The sequence below is a fragment of the Solea solea genome, chromosome 14 (assembly GCF_958295425.1).
Source record: "Solea solea chromosome 14, fSolSol10.1, whole genome shotgun sequence".
Taxonomy (NCBI): domain Eukaryota; kingdom Metazoa; phylum Chordata; class Actinopteri; order Pleuronectiformes; family Soleidae; genus Solea; species Solea solea.
The window spans coordinates 10,615,759-10,632,182 of NC_081147.1; the positions used below are offsets into that span (position 1 = coordinate 10,615,759).

The 16,424-nt window shown below is 39.8% G+C and overlaps 1 protein-coding gene across 1 annotated transcript; it reads left to right on the plus strand.

Moving 5' to 3' along the window:
* Window positions 1–1,563: 1,563 nt before the first annotated feature.
* Window positions 1,564–16,076, plus strand: rps6kal (ribosomal protein S6 kinase a, like). Its single transcript, XM_058650120.1, has 22 exons — window positions 1,564–1,748; window positions 4,465–4,524; window positions 4,601–4,717; window positions 4,808–4,889; window positions 4,991–5,071; window positions 5,308–5,387; window positions 6,008–6,114; window positions 6,897–6,934; window positions 7,128–7,270; window positions 7,371–7,441; window positions 7,557–7,645; window positions 7,786–7,850; window positions 8,266–8,368; window positions 8,498–8,622; window positions 9,287–9,409; window positions 10,739–10,828; window positions 10,918–11,076; window positions 11,161–11,322; window positions 11,431–11,507; window positions 11,868–11,985; window positions 12,732–12,872; window positions 14,809–16,076. The coding sequence occupies exons 1-22, from the start codon at window positions 1,722–1,724 to the stop codon at window positions 14,932–14,934; spliced, it is 2,184 nt and encodes a 727-aa protein (XP_058506103.1). The 5' UTR covers window positions 1,564–1,721; the 3' UTR covers window positions 14,935–16,076.
* The last annotated feature ends 348 nt before the right edge of the window (window positions 16,077–16,424 follow it).

The window sequence follows — 16,424 nt, forward strand, 5'->3', positions numbered from 1 at the left end:
TCTTTGTCTGTGCCTTTCTCATTTATCACTTGTGACTTGTGTATATCAGGCTACACAGTTATCAGTTTATAAGAAGTCTCCAGCTCGTGTCATAAATGTTGACTATTTTTGTGGAACACACTTGCAATCTGGTCAGATTTGTCAATTCACATGGCATTGACTGGTTTTCTCATTTTGGCTCACTTCCCTTACTTCCAGTAAGGGAAGTGATTATAAACATGGACCTCGTTTTAAATTCTGATTAAGATAATGTCAATTATGGCCAGATAATTGTCTTTTTTACCTCTGCCAATTAGGCTGTGTTCATCTGAAACTGAGTAACTTTATAGAAAAAGTTAAAGAACCGATTTGGATAAAAGTTTCTGCGGATGTAGGTTATGACATCGGGTGGTGATCAGCATATGGATTTCAGAGTGTATTGATGCTGAATGGAACTGAACATCTTTGTTCCTCTAGTTACAAGAGGGACAATGTGTGGGCATTGTTTGTTTGCTGTTTGGATCCTATCGCCCACTCGCACCTGTCTCTTGGAATAGATTTGTAAAGTATTTTTTTGTTTTGAATAAACAGCAGTGTTAAAACTGACTTTTTGACAAAAAGACAAACCATGAATCTTCATCCTCCATTATATAAACCATCTCACTGTTAGTTTCCCATGAAATACATCAATCAATATCAAATGTTAAACTTCCTAGTTGTTCCAATGTGTACTTATTTTTGAGTTTCTTAATTAGTATGATTTGCATATACGCCCCTATAGGTTTCTACATCACGCTCACTCATACTTTTTACACTTGATTTTCCTTGTATTTATATGTGAGAAATACATTTTTTTTAAAAAAGGGGGGCATCAGCAAGTAAGACAAGTGATATGTGATATAAATCTTTATTTAAAGGGCAGTCGTTAACCTTGCCAGATAGTGGAGTGTATTGACACTGTGGGAAACTAACTGTGTGACTTTGGCGGAAGTTTGCACTCCCTGAGAGTTTTCTTTAGTTTCGATAAAGTGCCTGTTCTTGTGTGCAGGAGTGGAACAGAGCCGCAGAGAAAGTAGATGAGCTTTAAGCCTGTTATTTCCACTTGGACCAGGGATGGACAGGCTTACGAAACAGTGGCTATAAAACAGTCAACTCACTCCCGTTAGATCAGAGGCTCAGGTTTGTGGCACAGGACAAGAGTAGACTGTTTAGTTCCATAATTCTCCCTCTGTCTGCATTGCCTGTAAACTAAACCCAGTCCGTCACAGCGGCAGACAGACACAGACTTTTAACTTAATAAGAAAACGTGCCATCGTCACTCGTGTATATGTCACTCACTGCATGTCACGCAGCATCAAGCGCCCCCGCGCCCCTACGTCCTCCTCGCTATCTCCGTGATCCGCTGCTCTGGTTTGGACGGGGGAAATCCTTAACTGAATTGCGTCATTAATACGTCAATAAACTCTCATTCACTGACGACCAGGTACCACGGTAGCCGCCATATTCGCATCAATGGCAGGGTAGCGGTGTTCTCGGCGAGCGTATGGTCCAGTCATCAGCAATTCAGCATCAACTATTCCCCGCACCGATCCCATCCCTGATTCCATCCCGCAACCACGCAGCGTGCATCTGGTCATCAAAGCAGAGCTGCCGGACTTCCACGGAGGGGAAGCCATGCAACGTGGAGCGGGGGTCTAGGTGGACTACGATGCCTTAGACTTGGAGAAGATTCCTGGCACAAGATGGAGGTAAACAGCGTTAGCAGTGAGGTGAGTTGGTTATCGCGTTTTTCTGAAGAACCATTTGCTTCACACAGTTTTCCGCGTGTGCGGCTGTCCCGTTAAGTTAGCTTTCCCCTGCAAGGCTGGCTACAGCTTAAATTCGCGTCACGACCCGCAGCGCACCGTGATGCATGCTAACGCGGTAGCTAATGCTAACAGCTGGTTAGGTGTTTATTTTTGTTGCACTGTCCGGGTATATTAGTTCAATAGCAGCCTGCCTGGGCTTGTAACCCCACCGGTCAGTGTTCCCTAACAGAGGACGGGCTGTATCCGATGACACATGACCTCCTCTTGATTTTTGTTGTTATTTTCACTTCTCAGGAGGAGTTTCCTTCATAGCTAGCTTAGCGTGTGTAGCTTTAGCATGTGTTTAGCTTGCTAGCTGACAGCTTGCATCCTTCAAACTTAGTTTTGTTCAACCATCAACGTCTAGTCAATAAATAGCTGGTAAAGACGTTTTATTTGTCTACGGTACGGTGATAAACATTTCAATAGCCTCAAGTTTTTAGAGATTTGCTCCAGTTTAGTTACATTTGTACATTTGTCTGTACAACTAAGGGCTGTATTGCCAGCAGCCCAAGCGACCTAATGATGTTGTTATTAGCTATAACAAAGCTCTGTAAACTACTATTAACTTAAACTGCTTGAAATAGGATTTTTCAAAACGTATAATCCACACAGTCGTCAGTTTATTACATTCACCACCAGCCTTATTCAATTATATGACCTTAACATACAGACAGACTCGTATGTAACAACATGAAACTCTTTGACTGTAAAGTAGTACATTCATTTAAGACTAAAGGATCCACCTTCCCATCGTTACTGATACCAGTGAAACATTTTTGAAGACTTCAGTGGAAAGGTCATGTTTTGTTTTGCGTGGGCCCCAGTTTGACATATGAATAAAAACAATAAATGAGTTGTGATGGAGAAATGTAATAATTAAAGATAATTCTTCAGGGCATACATTAGAAGGAAAGAAAAGTTTCAAAAAAAATCATAATACATGTAACTGGAATAAGAAATGAAAACAATGTGAGGAAAATGTGGTGAATTGATTTGTTTTTTCATGTGCATTAATCAAACCCCCCCAAATCTCTCCATTCTTTCTTTCACACATTTAGTTTAAACTGTCCGACTGTCCACCAAAACTGTTGAAAAGCAAACAGTAAACTGTTGCAACATACACTTCTGCCCTGAACTACACTTTGTTGATCGAAACTTTCCTCCTCTCGTTTTTGAGGCCAGTATTGCGTCACAAGATCTTTTAATATTTCGATAAATCTGTGAGAGGACCTCAGTGTATGCGAGTGGGATGAATGCTGACTAAACTAACCTTTCTCAGCTATCACTGTTTAAACGGTTGTTGTTTCCTTTTTTTTACTTGTTGCTACAAATAAGCACTTAAATCCACTTTTCACTGAATCCTGAACCTTTGGAAGCTGCCAAGATAAAACAAGCACACAAGTAAACACCAAGCTTAGCTGCTGACACTGGGCTAGTGGTGATGCTGGCTACTGAATCCAATATGATTTAGATTTAAGACAATATTTATCCAAAGCTTTGTATGTCAGCGTCAGTCGGTTGTAAGCGTCAGACATGTTTTCAACTGGCTGAAAAAGGCTGGTCTGGTTGTGTTGAGTGTGTAGGCTGCACTGCACGCTGCATGAGCCACACCACAGGTGGGAATGAAAATGTATGTGTGAATTTATGACACAAGCACTGCCCTGGCTTTGGCTAGCCTGGATACTAATAATTCATAGATGCTCCAAGGCTTCTGTTCTTTCTTTATGATAAAACATGTTTTGAGATGCATATCATTGAGTGTTTTTTTTATATATATGTTATTTTATAGCGTTGATACACTGGAAGGTGGTTTGTTGGCCTCTGTTCTGTGGCTGTACGTGAGTGTATGTTGGTGGCTCCACCCACTGAGTGGGTTTGCGTAGTGCTATGACTCATCCCCCTCTTCAGAGCCTTGATGGAATTTAACACACACAAACACTAGACTGAATACATCATGCTGCTAGAGCTTGAGCACAGAATTGAAATATGTAGACCTGGATAATCGTGTATTGGTCAGTTTTTCCTTTGATTTATTTGAGATGTCTGGCATTCCTCTTCTGGCAATATAATCAGAGTGTGTGGCTATTGAAATAAACAGAAGAGAGGCATAAAACGGGCTTCTGAAAGTAACTCTTGATAAATGAAGCATATCAGTGGTCAGTGGACAAGCATTTTAGTGGTCTTTTACATTTTCTTACCACCATTATCAGCAAGAAGGCCTTAAAAGAACCAGACCCCACTTTGTCCTCCGGAGGTTGAATGATGGCTGCAGCCCGAGCAGACACCAGTGACCCAGAGCCAGTCAGACATGTTGTTTTTACACTGGCTGGGGATTAAGCTTGAATGCTAATAATGAAGAGGTTTATAGAGACAGGATGAGTGCTTGACAGCTGGACGGGCTTAAAGTATGGACTCCATAATGTTTGACAACAAATTCAGCTTCAGTTGGACAAGCAAAATCACGCTGTTATTTCATGTGACTCATCGATTTCATCTGTTGAATCCTCCATCATACATGTGGGCGGGCAGCATTTGCAATCACAGTCCTGCTCAGTCGAGAACAAGGATGAAAGATTTTTGTAGAAGTCTTTACTGTTGCAGGCTCCTCTAATGAAAATTGTGGCTTTGGCTGCAGGTCAATGGACATCAAATCATGGATGAGCCCATGGAAGAGGGAGAGTCTTTCTCACAGATTGTAAGTAATGACCAGCATGAGGGTACTTCTATATGTAGATTTGCATGGCTGTCTCATAATGATACTGTCTGTGTAGGATGAAGGGACTTATAAGGAGATTCCTATCACCCACCATGTGAAAGAAGGTTGTGAGAAAGCTGATCCAGCTCAGTTTGAACTGCTCAAAGTCCTTGGCCAGGGCTCTTTCGGCAAGGTGATGAAAGAAGCAGCAGACCAATCTAATATGTCATGTATACATTTCATGTATGCTTTGTCTTTCTAAATTCCTCTGCCCACCTCTCAGGTATTTCTTGTTAGGAAGATCATTGGTCCAGATGCTGGTCAGTTATATGCAATGAAAGTTCTAAAAAAGGCATCTTTGAAAGGTAATGCAGCAAAACACCTGAGACCACTTTCATCATCTCTGTGCCAAATATTTCCTGTCCTCTGCACTGAATTTCTCTCCAATCCTGTTTTGTCTCTCCAGTCAGGGACAGAGTGCGCACTAAGATGGAAAGAGACATTTTAGTGGAAGTAAATCATCCCTTCATAGTGAAATTGCACTACGGTAAGTGACAGCTAAACTGATTTAGGATTAGATCCTTGTGCATACCTTCATGTTCCAATAGGAAACACCATTGATGATTGTTTATTACATGGTTGTAAAAAAAGCCATATCAGTATTACTGTTATTCATGTCAACATGGCTTTTGTTGTGCTAAGTGACTTACAGTGTTAACATGGGCCACCAAAACCCATAATGTCATTAGCATGTGGCTAATTTATTTGTGTTGTGTCTCACAGCCTTTCAGACAGAAGGGAAACTGTATTTAATACTGGACTTTCTCAGGGGAGGGGATGTATTCACTCGCTTATCCAAAGAGGTAAGCTGATGTGCTCTTGTCATCTCATTATTAAGTTTCTGTGTGCCTTTTTTCTCTTTGATAGTTTATATTCTTTGGCTTTGGAAAGTACAGCTTGTCTAGGTGTTAATTATTCTTTTTATAACCTCAAGTGTTTTGAACCTATTTCTGAAAATCAATAAAATTACACATACATCAAAGTTGTTTCTAAACACTAAAAAAATGATGGCCACACTTGGAACAGGTGCACATTTAACTATTTATTTTATGAGCGCATTAGTCATCCAGCTTTCTGTTTGTCTCACAGAATTTCAAGTGCTGTTGGGATCTGTATTCATTTTTCAATCATCAGTTGCTTGTCAGTCAGAGGCTATCAGGGAATTCAGACAATATGTGATTGTTCTCTAAACAAACCATGTCTTGAAAGCATGTCTTGGAACAAAGGAATGGCTGCTGGCAATGTCAGATACACAGCTTGCTGAATCTTGTTCTCTGTTTGAAATGTTGACACTGTGACAGTAATACTACACTTGTTTTCTCTTTTTGTGGTTACAGAAGATTAACACTGAAGTTTTTTTCTTTGTTGCTGAATTTCTCTCCTTGTCCGAGTTCAGAGAGTAAATGTCTCCAGTTCTTATCAGGTTATGTTTACAGAGGAAGATGTGAAATTCTACCTTGCAGAGCTGGCCCTGGCCCTTGACCACCTGCACACCTTGGGCATAGTTTACAGAGATCTCAAGCCAGAGAAGTATGAATTTTAGTATTTACCTTCTTCTTTCCAGACCTTTTACACTTTTATTAAAGAGTAACTACCTGCATCATCCCCCAATACAAAAAGAACAACTGTATTTAGCTTTGGATTATCACAAACAACAGATTTTTTAGCATGTGTCTCTTGACATAAGAACCTGTCATCGTTAAATATTTTTGACTTTATTTAATTTAGAAATCCCTTTTGATGATATTTGTATTTACTGTACTCCATTCCCACATGTAATAATTAATGATTAAAATGAGTCTTATGTCATGTTTGGAGTTTCTAAAGACCCAAAAGCATGATTCTTTAAAATCTTAACAGAAGATAATTTACATAGTAGTAACATGTGCATGAAATGTAAATAAAAAAAAAAAAACTTTTACAAGATGACGTCAAGAAATATGTCGGTAAGATGGCAGGTCTTCAAATGAAAATTACCTCAGAAAAGAATTTCTATAATGACTCATTTACTGTGTAGTGTATCTTTAATGTTGAAGTCAGAACTAAAGTTGCTGAGCGGAAAGTCACACTTGCTTATAACTTCAATTCATTCAAGTAATCTGAATGAGTCCTCAGTCTCCAACCAGATCTATACAGTGTGATCTATTGAGTTGTTTACTAAGCGGTCATTTAAAAACCTCCACAACGTACTCACGTTTTCATATCTGACCCTGGGCTTTAGATGACCTGTGTGCTGTTATTCATTGTATTATTGTTTGCTTGTGAAGAATAATTTAAAGCTCACCTCAGTGGAAACTGTTTTTGTTTTGTAGCATCTTACTTGATGAAGCTGGACACATAAAGTTAACAGGTATGTTTTTCAGAAATAAATGACTAACTAGCACAGTTAGTTTAACAGCTTTTTAATTCCTAAGATTAATGTAATAAGCTTATCCAGTTAATAATATTTCTTTCTACCACATCATGTATTAGTCATTGTACAAAGTGAAATGACTAGTTGTGGCTGTGACAGATCTGTTAATTGTTGCATTGCTGTTGTGCAGACTTTGGCTTGAGTAAAGAGTCAGTAGATGCTGATAAGAAGGCATATTCCTTCTGTGGTACGGTGGAGTATATGGCCCCTGAGGTGGTCAACAGGAGAGGACACACACAGAGTGCAGACTGGTGGTCTCTGGGAGTACTAATGGTACACGCAAGTTTAAGCAAAATTCACACAGCTACTCATAATACAAGCTGATTAGAAAACATGCTAATTGTTGTTCCTTGTCTTTATTGTGCGTGTGCAGTTTGAGATGCTAACGGGGACATTACCATTCCAAGGCAAAGACCGCAATGAGACCATGAACATGATTCTCAAGTGAGTCATTATGTACTGCATGATTAAGGCACTTAAAGTGGGACTGAATGCTGAATACAATGCAATTAATTAAATGGAGATTATTTTAATCCATATTTTTTTCCCCTTGCTGCAGAGCTAAATTGGGGATGCCACAGTTCCTAAGCTTGGAAGCCCAGAGTTTACTGAGGATGCTGTTTAAACGTAACCCTGCTAACAGACTAGGTGAGTGTGTACGTCTGTTGGAATAAGAGAAAGGCCAGCTAGCCCTCATGCTTGTTGACATTTTGGCTTCCATGTAAAGGACATGCTGGAAAAAAAAATGTGTGAATCTGTTGATGCTTGAGAGTGATCTGCATTTGTAGGTGCAGGGCCCGATGGAGTTGAGGAGATCAAGCGCCATGCTTTCTTTTCCACAATCGACTGGAATGTGAGCGCACACACGCATACACACGTCCCTCTAATTTCTCACAGAGCTACACATACACACTTGTAACTCTCTCAGCTTCTGTTGAGGATTCACACCTACCAAATGGTTTGCATGGTGACTACTGGCCATCATTCTTGGCCATGCCAGCTATGTTTGTGTGTGTGTGTGTCTGGGCAGTGAGCCAGTTCTCACTGTGTGTGCACTAATAGCCCTGTGTGAGTGTTTAGGAGCCAGCAGGATGCTGTTGGCTGGACCAAGCTGTAGAGGGCTTGGATTGGGTTAATCTTTGTTGGGTCTTGGCTTCATGTTCTCATAAGGTCACACACTCCAAACAGCCTGACGTAGAGATCGCTTTCTAAATCACGTGTGTGTGTTTTTTTTTCTGCATGTGTGCACGTACCTGTGTTTTCTTCAGAAACTGTACAGACGAGAACTTCAGCCCCCTTTCAAACCTGCAGCAGGAAAACCAGACGACACATTCTGCTTTGACCCAGAGTTCACCGCTAAAACACCGAAAGGTAAATCCACACCAGTGGACTTGCGTCATGTTCAGCTCATATGCTGTTCAGCCACTTCTGCAGTCATGAAAACTTTTTTGTGGGTGTTTCTTCATCTGTCCATATTATGAATTAGCTTTATATATTCAGACTCCCCAGGTATTCCACCCAGTGCTAACGCCCACCAACTTTTCAAAGGCTTCAGTTTTGTTGCTCCAACTCCTATGGATGAGAACAAGAGCTCCCCACTGCTCAGCATACTCCCGATAGTTCAGGTAAACGCATATTATGTCTTCTTTGCATAAGCATGGGGATTAATGTACTCTTCATCTTTTATATGAACCTCACTTGATGCTCATACTGCAAATTAAATACTTATTCAAGTGGATGTAAGTGTGTTTTTGCCATTTGTTTTTACCATGATACCCATGACAAATGTCTATAAGCACAGGAAGGTGACACTGTAGTTGGTATATTTGTAAATGTGATTGAAAAACATCGTTATTGTAATAGATTTGTTTTACTGTACGTGTACAATTAATTAATTAGGCGTTAATATTTGGCGTCAGTAGTTTAAGGAAACACATAATAGTGACCGGTTAATAAACCTTTAACAATGTTATGTGCTTATTCATCATGTGAATAGGGAGTCAAAATCAACACTGGCAGTAAACTGAGACGCACAGACTGTTTGTTGAATAAGAACATTACCATGATGATATAATACATGTATTTAAAAAAGCTGCTGTTGGATCTTTTGACTAACAACACATGTTGACCTTTTATAGACCAACCAAGGGTTGTTGTGATCATTCATGAATAAGGATGTCACAGACAATGGATTGACAGGCACAGGCGCTACATGCTTTCCTGGAAAATATGTAATTGATGTGAAATAATGACATGTGACGGTAAAAAATAAATGAATCTTGTTTTCAGATGCATGGGGGCTCAACCAAGTTCTCTGATCTGTACGAGCTGCAGGAGGACATAGGAGTCGGTTCTTACTCTATTTGTAAACGCTGTGTACACCGAGTCTCTGCCATGGACTATGCTGTGAAGGTAGTTAATATTCAGTGTAAACTGAAACCTTTAATAACAACTTCTAAACATCCGTCATTTAATAAGATTGGCTTGTTGTTATTTAGTTTTTCCCAAGCGCCACTAATCACATTAAGCAACATTGTGTTTCACTCTTACTCACAGTCACAGCCTTTTTATAAATGTTTATAATTGCAGAGTTAAAGGTTGAAATGCTGCACATTAACAAAATATCCCAATTTCTTTAAAGCCATTTTTATAAGCGAGGCCGTGAAATTAACCATGTCATTTTTTGTTTAGGGTTCAGGCACTTTTGTTTTGTTAAGCTTTAAATGTGAACACAGACATGAATGCAGCACAAACGTCTCGATCACTAGCACATGAGTGCATATTATGCCGGGATCAGACGACAACAATTCAGCTTGATTTTCATGCGATGTGGACGGGACCGACACATTTCCAGTGTCAGACCCAATTATGAACGACAAAGGGACGCGTCGTGCAACATAATTGAAGAACAGGGATTTGGCGTCTAGGACGAGAAGTCTAGCATGTTAGAAGTTTTTCTGTAGTCCGGCCTAGTCTGACAGTCGTACAGCATACTCCTGGATGTTGACCAATAGGATCACACAGTGCTCTGACGCGGTGTAACATACAGACATAAACATGGCTAAGAGTGATGCTACTGTTAGGTGGAATAGTGACACCCAAGTACAGTACCTTACCCAGGAACGGGTCCACAATCTTTTTTTCTTCCTCTGCGATGACCTATGAACTCACACATTGTGTTGTGAATGATGATTAGTTGGCATCGTACATGTACTTTTAGTGTTGCCAGTCCCCCAAACAAGACACGGCAAGAGTCAGTGCTACTGTAATTGATGATCTGACCTGGTGACCATTGTGAAAGACAATAATATTGTGTGGTCTAGTTTCATTGAGGCTGTGAATGTGCGGCGACTTTCTCTCTTTTATTGAAATGATTAAATTCCCAGTACTGTCATCACACAATTTGAAATTAAACTTGAAAATGCACAATGCTCTTTAATGACTTTGTTTTTGTGGGTCTGCATACATGTAGCTACCACTAGAATGTGTTTTCATGTGCAGTAGTAGATTGTAAACCTTGTATTGTAGAAATGAAGTGAATGAGTTGAGTGATACCAGTACACCAGGAGAGGGCAGCACAACTTCAGCATCTGAACTAATATTTCAGCCCCAACACCAAACTGTGTTGGTTCAAAGATCTTGGCATTTATATATCTGACATAAGTTTCTAAATTGCACAGTAGAAATATTTAATGTTCCATCTGACCCTAACTGCTCTTGTCTTTCTTCCGTATGTCGCAGATTATAGACAAAAGTAAGAGGGACCCTTCTGAAGAGATTGAAATCCTAATGAGATACGGACAGCATCCCAACATCATCACTCTAAAAGACGTCGGTGACATTTTTTGACATGAATTTTGCGAGACCGTTTGAAGCAGTGTGTTAACATACTGACAGTCTGTTGGTGTGTGTCTTGTCAGGTGTATGATGAGGGCAAGTATGTGTATGTGGTGACGGAGCTGATGAAGGGAGGGGAGCTGCTGGATAAGATCCTCAGGCAGAAGTTTTTCTCTGAGAGAGAGGCCAGTGCTGTGCTCTATACCATCGCCAAGACTGTTGACTACCTCCACTGCCAAGGGGTTAGGAAACACTTCTGTGCACGTACAAGACTAAATAAAATGTAAAGACATCTTTGCTCATTATTTTCGTCTCCCTCTTCGCAGGTGGTACACCGAGACCTGAAGCCCAGTAACATCCTGTATATGGATGACTCGGGGAATCCTGACTCTATCAGGATCTGTGACTTTGGATTTGCCAAGCAGCTTCGGGGGGGCAACGGCCTCCTCCTCACCCCCTGTTACACCGCCAACTTTGTGGCACCAGAGGTGAGACCAGACAAATACTATAAATCCTGCAAAAAGGGTAAAGGAAATGGAAGTGAGTAGAGATAGGAGTCCCTAATGGTGTGTTTTTCTTTCTTTGTGTGACTCCAGGTACTAATGCGTCAAGGTTATGATGCAGCATGTGATATATGGAGTCTTGGAGTTCTACTGTATACAATGCTGGCAGGGTAAGACTACACTCTGGAGAAATTGCTGAGGAATTCGGCTTATATGTGAGTGGGAATGATAAAGTGTCAGTTTAATGTCTTGGAACAAAGATAAAGCACCACACCGGGGTCAAACACCAGCGCTCCTTTCACTTATTTACTGTGCTGTTTGTGATATTATGGACATTAAATGTACTGACTACATTTTGGAGCAGTGGATTAAACTTGAGCCCCACGTTTCACCTCCTCTTCTGTCACTGCGATTTCACAGTTGTTTTCATGATGTATTTTAGTACCACAGAGTGATAATTAAACCAAAAATATGTCAATCAGAATGTAAAATGACAGTTTTTCTATCATCTCCTCATATCTCCATGTCAGGTACACACCGTTTGCTAATGGGCCAAATGACACACCAGAGGAGATTCTGCTGCGAATAGGTTCCGGAAAGTTCTCCTTGACAGGCGGCAACTGGGATACTGTGTCAGACAGCTCAAAGGTACATATACACCGACACCATCACCTCACACTGGTGTTGCGCCTAATGTGAATTCATTTATTGTTCTGCTTGTATGTCAGTAATACACTTTGTTAGGTTTCTTAGAATGTTCTACAAAAACTGGATTTGTATGGTAAAAATGATCAGATACTTGAACAAAGATAACATCGTACTCATCTGTGTGTTCAATGGTTGAGACAGTTCATGAGATTATCTATCAGTGTAAAATAAACAAGTCAGTCCTGTATTAAATATACTGAAATGCTGCTCCTTTCTTGTATACCATCTCTTATCGGTCCTATAACCAATATATCATCAATAATTTAGTACTTAATATTTGGTTTTAAAACAAAACCAAATATTGCCACAATATTATTGCATTTCAGTTAGTTGATTAAACATAGATATATAACACAGATATATATATATATATACATTGTATGTATGTATATGTGTATGTATGTATGTATATATATATATCGATAGATAGATAGATATAGAAATATATATAGAAATAAATAAAATATAAAATATATATATATATATATATATATATATATATATATATATATATATATATATATATATATATATATATATATATTCCTAAGACCACTTAATAAGACATTATGATGCACCAGGCGATTACATTGAGATTTTCTCAATCTGGACCTTTGTAAATTGTACTTTAATCCACTTGTCGTATAGGTTTTTTAATAACCTGACTGTGTTTGTGTGTGTTCCAGGACCTGCTGTCCCATATGCTCCATGTGGACCCTCACCAGCGATACACAGCAGAGCAGGTTTTAAAGCATTCCTGGATCACCTGCAGAGACGCGCTCCCACACTTCCAGCTCACACGCCATGACGCTCCGCACCTCGTCAAGGTGAGTCTCTTTCAGAAGGCTTCTTGTTCTACAAGATCTGTTTTGACTTTTTGATGAAGGCTTGAGGTAAAATTACCATGCCATTACACTAAAGGCATTTTAATAGTTTAAAATAAAGTGCCTCTCAGTTTTCTTTGATGCTCTAAGAAGCTTTTTTTTTACTTTACTTTTACTTAGAGTAATAAGAAGCATATCAAAATGATGTTTTTCCCTTTACCTCCTGTTGGCTGCTATTGTAGGAAAAAAAAAGCACTCATACGTGCAGTGCTGCAGCCTCCGCATTATTTCCTGGAGTGTTCTTCCAGGTAGTTGTTCTCTGTCCTCCTCTAGAGACGGAGAGCGAGGTTGTCTGGGCAGCATCATTACCAAGTGCTTGTACAACCTGTCGACTTCTCTTAATCTCACTGAGCAGCAGCTGTAGACAGAGTTGCTCTCAAAACTCCAAAACACTTCTCTCAGTCATGAAGGCCAGCCTTTCTTACAGGAACCTGCTTCTGTGTGTGTGTGTGTGTGTGTGTGTGTGTGTGTGTGTGACCTTGCTCCTTTAGTTTACAGTTGGTGTTAACTTTGATTTAAGGTAAGGGCTGGAACAAAGAGTAGCAGTTAACTGAGAGTGTTATTTCAAAATTCCTTATTTACCAACATAACATCAGATCTTCCATACTACCGTCACATAGACATTTCTGTATGGATGTTTATAATGAAGTAGATGAGCCGTCACTCACTGTAGACTTTGATTGAAAAATGTTTACACATCAGAAAATACAGTAGATTTTCTTGTGTTGCGAGAAGACAAAACAAACATTTCCTGCAGTGATACATTTGTTTTAAACATGACCTGTTTAAACATTTAAACAGGTCATAGCACTTTAAGAGATACAGGCAACTGGATCAGCTGCATTAAAGGATAGAGCTCGTCAGGAACAGTATTCATAGCAAACGTCTTGCAAATGTTGTTGTTGTTTTTTACTCCTCAAACCCACTTTTAGTGTTGAGTCACTCTTACTCATCTATTCTTGCTCTTCTCTCTCCTACATGTGACTCAAGGCCTGGCAAATTGTTAATTATAATTCCTCCCTGGATACCACTGTTGTCATGAAGTGTTATTTGTTTGTGTACCAGTTACTTCTTTGTTGGCTTCAACTCAACAAATATACAAAGTCTTAAACATTTCACATATTTTACATTAAGTATAATTTTAAAAAAGGAATGACGGTGACAGACTGGGAAAATGACTCATGTGTTTTTATGTCAAATACAACTGAAAAACTCACCACTTCTAGATGTTGTCTGTAATTTTGCTGGCATGAGATTTTCTCTTTAAATTGTATCTGCTCTTGTTAAAAAAAACAAAACCTTTTTACCCAGTGATGGTGTTTCGATGCTCCCACTCACTTGTTGAAAAATGTGTGGTTCCAGCATAAATCAGTGTTGCAACAACAGATGAGTCACCCAGAATCGGATTGGACAATAAAGTAGAACTGGAACCATTTGTTGATCAGTTTATTTGATCAATCAACAGAAAGTAAAGGCATGGCAAGGCAGTATAATGCACAGATGTCATTCAGTGTGCTTTACTGAAATGAATTAACACAAACACACTTAAAATGAAAGGTCAAAGAGTGGAAGCATATATTCAGGAAACATTTTAAAAGAATCTTTGAAAACTCAAATTTAGAGCAGCTGTAGGCCATATAAGTACTGGCTGAATGATATTTTACCCTGATTACTGTAAACTCAGCAGGCTAAGGTTGTGCAGATCTTAGTAAATGTCGTTTTTTTTTAGAGGATTAAGATGAGTTTGTCACTGAGCTTAGTTAGAAAACCAAGCAGCAAACTAATGTTTGGAGGTTCACAGTTAAAGAGGCACAAGATTAAACCAGTAAATGATCGTTAAGTTAAACCCACCTGTTGATGATGATATGTTTTTTTTTAGGGAGCCATGGCGGCCACCTATTCAGCACTGAGCCAGAAGACAAGTCAGCCTGTGCTGGAGCCTGTGGCAGCGTCCAGTCTAGCACAGAGACGCAGCATGAAGAAACTCACCTCAACAGACATGTAGACACACACACACACACACACACACACACATGCACATCGCTCGCCCTCCATATTGGACCTCACTCTCAGTCAGACTCTCGTACTCGAAACACGGATGCGCCCCCTCAGACCGAAGTCCTGGCCAGTCAGATCTACTGTTCCCCCTTTTTAACCTATTTATTTGACACACTCACCACATGCACTCACACCCACCCAACATGCACGCACACACTGGACGAGGTTGCATCGTGAAGACGTCAGCTGCAGAGGAAGAGGGGAAACTCACATATCTGTTACTGCTGGGGAGACAGACTTGTATTTATTTCCACAGCTTTCATATGCACTTGCCCTCCTCGCCTTTCATTCTTTCTTCCTCAGATGGGGAAGAAACGCACCAGCTGATGTTCTCCTTCACTGTGATTGGCTGATTCAAAGCTGCTTCGGTAAACTGTGCCCTCCCCCCACTGCTCTTCATCTGCACTCTTGTCACCCTCCTCCTCCTCAGTTCTCTCTTTTTCCCATGTTTGCTTTTGCTCTTTTAACTTCTTCTCTGCAAAGTCAACTTATGGTTTATGTGTGAGAGTGCTGGCATGACGATATTGACTGAGGGACATTGTAAGACTGTTCCCTCTCTTAAAAATGAAAATATACGATTCTGCTTGTGGCGGATTAAGGCGTTCTCTCAGGATCAATATCGTCTGCCAGCACTTGGGAAACATAAATGCATGCGTGGACACAACCTGTATTTCTTTTCCCTTAAATCTCACCGTCTGACTCTGATGTTACTTTGTGATGCTAACAGTGTATCAAATGAGGTAAAATAAGCTGCAGATGGGCAAAAGTTAATGGGTGAAATAATGTGGTAACAATAGCAGAAACTTCTAGTTTGCAAAATAAATATATATATACATATATATGATGAAGTTAATGAAGATGAAGAGCATGTGGGGGAGCTGTAGGGATTTCTCTGGAGGGGGACGGGATGCACCCCGTCAAACCAGAGGAGCTGAATTAACAAAAAAAAAAAAAGATTTCCATGGATATCTCTTCAAAAAGACATTGTGGAAATTGTATGATATTGTATTTATTTCATTTGATTTTTAAGATTCTATTTTTCTTTCAAGTTCTGTATATATTGACATTAAAGATCATTATTGACATGCATCCACTGGTCTGAGCTGTGTGACTGTCAGTCATTGACGACGAGGTGAAGTGTACTGTGACATCTTATAGCAGGATTATACATCAGTATTTTACATAAGTATTTTTCCTGTATTTCCCTTATTATTTAAGTATCTGTCTGGATTCCAGTGTCACCTTCCAGTGGCTGTTGTGTAAATATGCAGTCATCACTCACAATATTGAAACAGCTGATTTTGATATTCTCATCATGGCTGATTGGTCTATGACACAGCATGTGTACCTTATAAAGTGGCTGGGCAGTATAGATCAGAGTAATATTGTCTATTATTATTGTTGACTAAGTTGAAAAAGCTTTGTTGTGGAATTTGC

What these genes read in the sequence shown, in the direction of transcription:
- rps6kal (XM_058650120.1), top strand. Translation starts at nt 1,722, where the DNA reads ATGGAGGTAAACAGCGTTAGCAGTGAG. An exon ending in CATAGTGAAATTGCACTACG is followed by an intron (nt 5,072 to 5,307) that starts GTAAGTGACAGC and finishes TGTGTCTCACAG; the next exon opens with CCTTTCAGACAGAAGGGAAA. An exon ending in ACTACCTCCACTGCCAAGGG is followed by an intron (nt 11,077 to 11,160) that starts GTTAGGAAACAC and finishes CCCTCTTCGCAG; the next exon opens with GTGGTACACCGAGACCTGAA.